This window comes from Onychomys torridus, chromosome 8, assembly GCF_903995425.1.
Source record: "Onychomys torridus chromosome 8, mOncTor1.1, whole genome shotgun sequence".
In the NCBI taxonomy this organism is placed as follows: domain Eukaryota; kingdom Metazoa; phylum Chordata; class Mammalia; order Rodentia; family Cricetidae; genus Onychomys; species Onychomys torridus.
Genome location: NC_050450.1, coordinates 41,412,432 through 41,422,727, shown reverse-complemented (window position 1 = coordinate 41,422,727; position 10,296 = coordinate 41,412,432). Strand labels below are relative to the sequence as shown.

The following is a 10,296-nucleotide window of genomic DNA, read 5'->3' as shown; positions in this document are numbered from 1 at the left end:
GAAAGAGGACTCAATGGTTAAGGACACTGGCTACTCTTCCAGAGGACCATGGTTTGATTCTCGGCACCCATAGGCAGCTCACAACCATCTGTAACTCCAGTTCTGGGAAATGTAGGGTCTAGAGAGATTGCTCTGCTGTTGAGCTCTTATAGGGTTGGGAGTGGTGATGAATGCCTTTTATCCCAGTGCTTGGGTGGCAGAGGCAGGCAGATCTCAGGCAGATTCCTGAGTACAAGGCCAGCCTGGTCTACATTGTGTGAGTTCCAGGACAGCCAGGCAAAAAGAGACAGGGTCTCACTGTGTAGACCTAGCTGGCCTTGAACTCTCAGAGATTTTTCTGCCTCTGCCTCCCCAGTGTTAGGATACCAGGAGTATGCTGCCATACCCAGCTTAGTTTCATTCTTTTTTTTTTTCCCAAGGCTGCATGTATAGATAGATATATGGAACACTCAAAATATCCATTTACTGTACAAAGCTCTAGGTTCAACCCTCAGTACTTACTGAAAAACAGCAACAACAAATCCCACTCGTGGACATTTAGATTTGTACTTTTTGTTTTGTTTTGTTTTAGACAGGGTTTCTCTGTGTAATCCTAGCTGTCCTAGAACTCTCTGTGTAGATCAGGCAGAGCTCGAACTCACAGAGATTCACCTGCCCCTGCCTCCCCAATGCTGCAATTAAAGGTGTGTGCCACCACCACTCAGCTGGCTATAGTTTTTTGTGTTGTTTTGTTTTTTTAATGAGATGATCTCCTGCCATCCAGGTTGGCCTTGAATTTATTGTTTTTCTAGATCTGGCCTCATCCTCCTAACTCTAGCTCTTGATTACAGGCCTGTACAGCTATGCCCTGATCCTTTTGGCTATTTTGAATATATTCCCCTTTCTTTTCAAGGTCTCACATAGCCCTGGCTGGCCTTTACCTATGTAGCCAAAGTCAGTCTTGATCTCTTTCAGATTCTTTTGCCTCAGCCTTCTAACTTCTGGGATTGCAGGTGTTTGCCACTATACCCAGCTTCTTTTCCTGTTCCTAAAGGCTTTTCTTGTCTCCAGTCATTAAACCCTATCACCCTTTCCAGGTAGCATCTGATAATTGTCTTTAGCTTAATTGTAGAAACCCGTCTGGTAATTGGCAAGTTTAAAGATGGTAGCATTTTGGCTGCTAGAGCATGAAATGCCTCCGGAGGCAGCAATAAATTCAGAGACTCCTCCATCAAAGAGAGGTGGTAATGTACTTTATTTTCTTGGACTTTTTGTTTGTTTGTTTGTTTGTTTTTTCGAGACAGGGTTTCTCTGTAGCTTTGAAAGCTATCCTGGAACTCATTCTGTAGACCAGGCTGGCCTCAAATTCAGAGATCCTGCTGGCTCTGCCTCACGAATGCTGGGATTAAAGGCATTCGCCACCACCACCCGGCTGGACGTTTGTTTTGTGAGTGATTGCTCTTACTTGTCTCTGTGCTCTAGCAATACAAAACTTACTGTAGGCCCAATGACATAGAGGATGGGGAGAAGACTAAGCAGGTAAAGGCACTTGCCAAGCCTGATAACCTGAGTTCAATGCCTGGAACCCACAGTGGAAAGAAAGAACCAAGTACCCCAACTTGTCCTCCATCTCTATATTTGTACCATGGTAATAACATATAGATAGGTAAATGTAATAATAATAAAAAACCCTTACTGTAGTCTTCAAACCATACCAAATATCTATTGCTAGTTTTTGCTACTTTACCACAGCCTCTTTTTTTTTTTTTTTTTTGAGCTGAGGATCGAACCCAGGGCCTTGCACTTGCTAGGCAAGCACTCTACCACTAAGCTAAATGCCCAACCCACCACAGCCTTTTTCTTTTGTGGAAAGTCTTCCTTGTCTCTACCATTTTGTGCCGATAGCCTCTGTTAGATCAGGACTGCTTTAGGTGAATAAAAGAAAGGGGAGACCAACCTTACAGAATCAGGATGGTACTTTAATCACAACAACTGTAGGACAGCATTCTCTCCTCGGGAGTGGAGACTGTGTCAGGACTCTGGGGACTTGGGGTTTTATAGGGCAGTCAACTTTTGGGTGGGAAGATTTATTCTACAGACCTATTTTCTGCTTTCCCAAGCACATAAATTTCGGTGGAGTCCTTACTGTGTAGGCATCCGTGCCAGGAGTTCTGACATGTTGATCCCTGGTCTGGAGCCTCCCTGCTCCTAACTCCTTGTTGTTATCTACTCTTCCTGCATGGAGTTTTTCAGGGGTTGAGGCCTGGAGGTTATTAACTCCTCACTCATCACCTTTTACTTGGATCCCGTTGCTTAGCTATCCTCCCGATACGGGTAATCCAGGGTGTGTGAGTGTGTGTGCTTGTGTAAAAGAGTGTATGAGGATGGCCATGTGTTGCACAGAGGCTTGAGGAGAGAATAGGTGTTCGGTTACTCTCTGATGTAATTTTTGGAGGTATGGTCTCTCGCTGAACATGGAGCCCTAGTTTTTTGGATTATTTTGGTAGTCAGGGAGCCCCTCCAATTAACCTCTTGTCTCTGGCTTGATAGGTTCTGGATTACAGATGTGGGTGGGTGAGTGTCTAGCTTGTGGGTGGTGGGATTCTAACTCCAGTCTTTATGGTTTCACAGCAAGTATTCTTTTATCCATCCCCCCACCCCACTACAGGGTTTCTCTGTCTAACAGCCCTGACTCGCCTGGAACTAGCTTTGTAGACCAGATCTGCCTGTCTCTGCCTCCCAGTGCTAGGATTAAAGGCATGTGTCCCCACTGCCTGGCTTCACATTAAGTGTTCTTAACTGCTGAGCCATCTCTCCAGCCTCCAACTCACATTTTGTTGAGGCTTACATGCTGTAAGTCAATCTTAAAAAAAGAAAAAGTCACAAATAGGTAAAACTTCAAAATTCTTACAATTTTGTGGTGTTGGGGATCCAATCCAAGACCTTAAGCATGCAAGTATTCTACCACTGTGCTATATCCCCAGCCACAAAACAACCGGAAACCAGAAGACTCAAGATTGCAATCTCTGTAGGCCAATTATCAGAAATGCTATGAAGCTAGACTCTCCAACTCTCAGTAACTCCCTGGTTAAACTGGGGGGTCACTACAGTGTAAGATTCTTTAGCTTAAAACAGGTATAATGGAGCATTCCTGTAATCCCAAAATTAAGGAGGTAGAGACAAGCGCATTAGAATTTCAAGGTCATCCTTGGAGACTGGCCTGCCTGAGATTTTGTCGTCCCCAAGTGACATATATATGTCATGAAAATTTGCCACTGGTCTTAGCAGACCTTCTGGTCCACAGAGCGTGTTGTCCTGGTCCTTCTTTCCAGCTCAGGGATATGACTGAACGGCAGCCCCTTATCTGACCTAGGGACATGAGTGGTGAAAAGCAGGCTCAGAGTGGAGTCCTCTGTCTTGGTTACCGCTTGTCTCTCACACTTACTGAGCTTCACGTAAGGCTCATCGGAAACACTACATGGAGGATTAGCTCGCGTTCCCTGCGAGGTCTCATAAAAACCGCGGAGGGCCCGCGAAGCCACCGCCGGAAGTTCCACCGCGCGGGCGAGATGCAGCGGAAGTGGGCCCCACGCGGCCCTCCGAAGCATTGTCTCACTCCCGCTCGCCTACTTCTGGAAGGTAGGCGCTCTACAGCTCACCCCGGCTGCGGGGGCTTCTCTGCGCAGGCTCAGCCGGCAACCTGGCGTCAGACCGCTTTGGTCCTCTCACTTCCTCCCCAGTTTCCTGTGCCAGGACGTGACGCAATCCCTACGTCTCCGGGGGCGGAGCCTCAGGAGGAAAGTCGTCGGAGCTGGGGGTCTCGCGAGAACATTCCGTTCCTGCGCAGTTCTCGCGCTGCAGCCCTGCTCCTGTCGCAACGAGAGCCTTCGAGAGCTTCTCCGCCCCCGCTACCGGCGCCTCCTCTGCTGCCGCGGAGCCGGAGCCGGCCTGAGCGGCGGAGGCTCGCCTTCCTCAAGGACCCAAGCACCCTCGTGGACGGCCGCCCGCCCGGCTTCGCCCGCCCGTCCGCCGTGCCCCGTCAGCCCACGCGGCTCGCCCTTTCCACGCGCCAACCCCGCCGGGGTCCGTGTGCAGTGTCGGCGGCCGGCCCTGGGCCCGAGCCCGAGCAGTAGCCGGCGCCATGTCGGTGGTGGGCATAGACCTGGGCTTTCAGAGCTGCTATGTGGCTGTGGCCCGCGCCGGCGGCATCGAGACGATCGCTAATGAGTATAGCGACCGCTGCACGCCGTAAGTGTGGGCCTGCCCGGCGGGGTCGCCTCGTTTTCCAGTTGAGGGTCCGCAGGAGACCCCTGCCGATTGCCGGGTCGCCCGAGGCTGCCACCTGCTTCGGAGTCTGGGCCTGCGCCCGGCGCGAGGCCTTTCCCGCGGGCCAAACGAAGGCTTTGAGCCGGTACTCTGATCGGCGGAGGGCACGAGTAGGAACTGAAAGGGAAGGCAGGCCTGAGACCGTAGGATGGAGCGCCCTTCCCTCCTTTCTTTTTGGGCGCGGGGTGGGGTGGACCTGAAGCTAGGGCCCAGGGCTTGCTGAGCTTTGTTGAACCCAACCGAGGTGGGAACTCTGCACACAGAAAGCGTTTAATAAAAGTTAACTTGAGTCGGTGGTGGCCTCTAGACTGGGAAGCGGCCTGAGGCCCACGTGAGTGGGGGCGGGGTGGCGCCCGGAAGATGTGGAGTCTGAGCACCCAGTGCTCAGGCCCCTGTTCCCGGCAGTTCGCCACTGGGGTGGTCAGTGTACTTAATCAGAGATTTAATAAAATTGATGCTTTTCTTAATGGCGTCTCAACCCCCTCTCCCAAATCGTGTCTGGATATTGAGTTATGTTGGGTCATTCTTTGCCCAGTCCGCTCACCTCGTCCTTAGCATTGCACTTTTCCATGCTAATGAATTCCAGTCGGATGCTGGCCACAATTGTTAATGCATGACTCAAGGGCTCACTTTGACTTCTAGAACTTACACGAAGTTATGGGACCAGTGTAGACAAATCTCCAAAAAAGATGACTCATAACAGGACTTTTTTTTTTTTTTTTTTTTTTTGGTTGAAGTAAAAGGAAGCCTACCTTTTCAGTATGTGTAGTTTTTTTTTTTTCCCTTAAAGGACAAATTCTACCCACGTAGCCCAGGATGACTTCAAATTCGCTAATCCTGTCTCTGTCTTCCAATATATGGGATTACAGGTGTGTTAAAAGTAGAACTTTTAAAATCTGAATTCCACTTAGATAAACTTGAAGAAGCTCTGTTATTTCTGGGTTCACAGTTCCGGTTCATTATTCCATCTCGAGTTTTAAACCAGTCTTCTGTGGTAGGTTTCTTGTAGGCCAGGCTGTCCTGAGATCACTGTATCTGAAAAGGACTTTGAGCTCTTGATCCTCCTACCTCTACCTCCCCAAGTGTACAGGTATGTAACATAACACCGGGTTTATGCACAGCTGGGAATTGAATCCAGGGCTTCAGGCATTCTAAACAAGCACTCTAGCAACTAAGCCGCCCAGTCCTCATTTTTTAAGTTCTACAAAGCTCTAGGACCATTATCAAAAATCATTTTTCAACATTTTGCTCACCTCCCCCCATTGCCTGTCAATATCCATTTTCCATTTGTCATTTTTGTTTGTTTTTTGAGACAGGGTTTCTCTGTGTAGCTCTGGTTGTCCTGGAACTCACTATATAGACAAGATGGCCTGGAGATTTGCCTTCCTCTGCCTCCCAGAGTGCTGAGTGCAGGGATTAAAGGTGTGCACCACCACTGCCTGACCCTATTTGCCATTTTTAAACTAGGTATTCTGATCTGTATTTTCTACAGAAGTATATCATGCACTGCTTTTTGAAAAGTTAAATATTTGCTTCTAGGCATTTTAGCATTAATTTCTTATTAGATAATGCTTCCTCTGGGTTCTCACTTTTATCTCTAAAAGTCATCTTCCCAAGGAAATTTTCACAGGCTGAAGAATCTGGCTTCTTGGTCCTCACCTGCCTAGAATTGATTATAATTTAGCGGGAGAAGGAGAGACATGACCCGAGGAGCCTGAGGCTTGGGAAGTAGTGCTCCTGTTTTTCCTTCAGATTGCCTTAACCTGTTACCTCTAGACAGCAGCTGTGGCAGAAGTTTTGTCATGAATTACTTGAAACTTGAGTTGTTTTCCTGATGGCAATTAAATTTGCATAGACCGAATAGGTGATTAGATAGACCATGTGATTGTGTCAAGGTAGCACCGAAATCCTGCCTTTACCTTAGTTTCCCAGGTGTTTTCCTTCATAGCCACACAAGGAATTTCTTTTTAGATGAGGTCTATCTACATAGCTCTGGCTGTCCTGGAACTCACTATGTGGACCAGATTGGCCTCAAACTCACAGAAATCTACCTTCCTCTGCCTCCTGAGTATTAGGATTAAAGGTGTGCACCACCACACTCAGCTGTAATTTCTATTTTGAGGCCTCAGTGTTTCTTAGGCTGGCTTTGAAAGAACTACAGAATGTGAGACTCATGAGTGCTGGAATTATGGTGTGCACCACTATGCTTGGCTTCATTTAAGTACTCTATGCTGTGTATTTGATGAACGGATTTCTATGGTGGAGGTTTGCCTTACCAATGGGAGCAGAAAGCTCCAGGTTGTGGAAGAATGGATTTGGGCTGTTGCAGAGGTTCTGTGATGAACAACAGAATGCCCAGTCTTGCCATCATAGGCATGGTAATGGAAAAAGCCACATGCTCAACAAGGGCATACTATTACTATCTGGTGAAGAACAAGGTGGAAGAGTACAGTCGAAGGTGAGAGTGTAATAGAGAGCTGGTTGTGGGCTAGAGTTAGGGCGTGCTCTCAGAATGTAATTTGTGACCTGGCAGGTGGGTAGGGTTTACATGGAGGCCATGATGGGCTTGAGGAGCAAATGGGAAGACCGGAAGTAAGTAGAACTTGACAGATTGAGGGGATGATGGCTCATCTTGAGGCAAGGCTTAAGGGATTCTTACACTTTTTCATGTTGGTGCAATGTAAAGTGATCCAGCTTTTTTTTTTTTTTTTTTTTTTTTTTTTTTTTTTGGTTTTTCGAGACAGGGTTTCTCTGTAGCTTTGGAGCCTGTCCTGGAACTCGCTTTGTAGACCAGGCTGGCCTCGAACTCACAGAGATCCGCCTTCCTGTGCCTCCCGAGTGCTGGGATTACACACCACCGCCCAGTGTGATCCAGCTTTTAAAAACGTGATTGGCAGCCTGTTGTGGTGGCCTAGGCAGAGGCAGGAGGATCTCTGAGTTTGAGGTTAGTCTGGCCTACAGAGCAAGTTCCAGGATGGCCACAGCTACACAGAGAGACCCTGTCTCCAAACAAAGCAAAAGAACAACAAAACAAAACAAAAACCCTAAAAGCAAAAATGAGATTGGTTTTGTGAGACTGAGAATGAGTATTGGAAAAGAAAGAGGTCAGTACCCCAAAAGTTGCTATAGTATTTGCTCTCTCCTTGTGATAGCAATGGGGGAAATGAATATTGGAAAAGAAAGAGGTCAGTACCCCAAAAGTTGCTATAGTATTTGCTCTCTCCTTGTGATAGCAATGGGGGAAATGAACGGCTCTTGAGTAAATCTGAGGTTTTACATTTAAATTTTTTTTTTTTAAACACTAGTATTGTGCATGTAGTGTGAGCACACATGCTTTGGCACGCATGTGGAGGTTAGAGGACAACTTGGAGGAGTTAGTTCTTTCTGCCACAGTGTCTTCCAGGTATTGAACTGTGTATGTAGCCACGAATTAAATTTTTGGTTTTACAGCTTCCACTGCTGAGCACAGGGATTATAGGTATTCCCTAGTATGTCTGGCTTGTCTTTCTTTTTTTCTTTGTTTTTGTTTTTGTAGGAGTTTCAGTTTAGAACAGAGGGTCCTGCTCTTAAATGTGAATTAGTTTCCTGTAATGACGGGTTGACTTGGTGTAGTGGAGTTGCACAGACAAATGTGTAAGCAGAACACCCTTGAATATAAAATAAGGGTGCATGCTTGCTGTCTGGAGTCTCATAGCCCTGATTTTGAATTCTGGGCTTGCATTTTATTTAGCTGTTTATAAGAACTTGTCTTGAATGAGATTTTCATTTACAGAATTATGATTAAGTGTCTTTTTTTTTTTTTTTTTTTTTTTTCTTTTCGAGACAGGGTTTCCCTGTGTAGTTTTGGTGCCTGTCCTGGATCTCTGTAGACCAGGCTGGCCTTGAAATCAGAGATCCGCCTGGCTCTGCCTCCCGAGTGCTGGGATTAAAGGCGTGCAACACCGCTGCCTGGCTTAGTGAAGTGCTTTTTAAGAACTGTTCTCATTATGCGTCCGATTTCTTAAATTTATTTATTTTATTTATGTATTTATATACACACATATATGTATATATAAAAGATTGAATGACTCTAGCTGTGAAAGGCATTTTTAAAAATTACAAAATGGTGCTGGGTAGTAGTGGCCTTTAATGTTAGCACCTGGGAAGTAGAGGCAGGCAGATCTCAGTTCAAGGCCAGGCTGGTCTACAGAGTGAAGTCCAGGACAGCCAGGGATACAAGAAACCCTGTCTCAACCAAAAAAATAAAGGAAAAAATACTAAAACAATTGCATTGTTGGCTTGGTGGCATACACTTAGCACTTGGGGGACAGCAGCAGATGGACCAAGTTTGAGACTAGCCTGGTTGATAGTTACAAGCCAGCCAGAGCTACATAGTGAGACTTGTCTGAAACAACAATAAAACCCCTAACCGCTCAAAACTACTGGAACTTGTATTTATTTATACAGTTTGTGTGTGTGTGTGTGCTATAGCAAGCATGTGAAATGTGGGATCAATTTTCTTCTACCGTGTGGTTCCCAGGGTTTGAACTCAGGTTTGGTAGCAAGCTCATTTACTAGCTGACCTTTTATCCTCTGTGAAAGGCATTCTTTGCTCTTGGAGATATATGTTAACCTTAGTACTATTAAGGGAGATGTAGATTTTAAAAGAAACAACCTACTAAAGAAAATTAATGTATAGATTAATATTGCAGGGATCCAATGCTGACTTCTGGACACTGATGATGCACATATGTATGTTCAGGCAAAACACTCACATAAATAAAATAAAAGTTAATTTAAAAAAAAGCATTTCATGTTAACCAAAGTGTTCTGTATTGAATTGTTCAGAACAGTAGCCACAGGCCATATTTAGTCATTGAATTGTTGAAATGTGGGCCTGAAGAACTGAGTTTTACATATTATTTAACGTTAAATAAGTAAAATTCAAAGTCTCCTGTGGCTAGAGGCTGCATTGTTGGAAAGCATGTGCCTATAACCCGATGGTAAGTCACGATTTGTTGTGACTTACACCTTGCTGGCCTTGAACTCACAGACATCTACTTGCCCCTGCTTCCTGAGCACTAGAATTAAAGGTGGGTGCTTCCGTGCCTGGCTTGTGAGGCTTTGCATTAAGACATTGTAGGCATGTCACAGTTGATAGTAAGCTTTTTGTATTTTTATGCATATACAAGTGTGTGTGCCTGCTTGTGTGTGCATGACAGTACATGCTAGTGTTCAAGCTGCAGTTAATGACCTTAACTCCGTTGACTTTAGATTCACTCAATTCACTCAAAAGTAAATTGTGACTTACAGGTTGTAAAACAGTCTTTCAGAGTAGGAAGCAACTAGATTAAAAATCAAAATTGAGTTTCTCATTATGTAGAACTTAAGCCAAGTAGACTAAGTTAAGAGGTCAAAACGATGAATTTATTCGACTTGGGATTATAAAGTGGATTGGGACAGTTTTACTAAGCAGGGGATATCTGAAGGGCCAGTATATTGCATGTGGCAAAAGTCTTTTAGTAAAGAGGGAAGATTGCGGAGCGGAGGCTTTATAGGGATTGTATTGGGGTCACTATGAATAGTTGTAGGGCTTGGCTTGTAATACCAGAGGCCTTAGTTCCATTTGCAGGAATGTGGGATATGTTTGTGGGCAGTTGGTTTTGTTTGGAGGGTAATAGGGACCATACTACTTCAGAGTTACTGAGTGAACAGTTATATGGTGTGGCGGCGGGGGAGGCACACACCTTTGATCCCAGCATTCCGGAGGCAGAAGCAGGAGGATCTCTTGAGGCCAGCAACTTCACTCCCACCTCCCATAACCTACTGAGACTAATGCTGCCTATATGTGTTTAAAGAATTGCCAGTGCTGCTGGGTGGTGGTGGCACACGCCTGTAATCCCAGCACTCAGGGGGCAGAGGCAGGTAGATCTCTGAGATTGTTGCCAGCCTGGTCTACAGAGCTAGTCCAGGACAGGCTCCAAAGCTACTGAGAAACCCTGTCTCGAAAAA

At 45.8% G+C, this 10,296-nt stretch overlaps 1 protein-coding gene across 1 annotated transcript in view; it reads left to right on the top strand.

Moving 5' to 3' along the window:
* Nucleotides 1-3,794: 3,794 nt before the first annotated feature.
* Nucleotides 3,795-10,296, top strand: part of Hspa4 (heat shock protein family A (Hsp70) member 4) — a 45,666-nt gene continuing 39,164 nt past the window's right edge. The window contains exon 1 of the mRNA XM_036195832.1: nucleotides 3,795-4,227. Within this exon, the coding sequence (XP_036051725.1) occupies nucleotides 4,121-4,227 (107 nt within the window). The 5' untranslated portion in view covers nucleotides 3,795-4,120. The remainder of the gene's footprint in view (nucleotides 4,228-10,296) is intronic.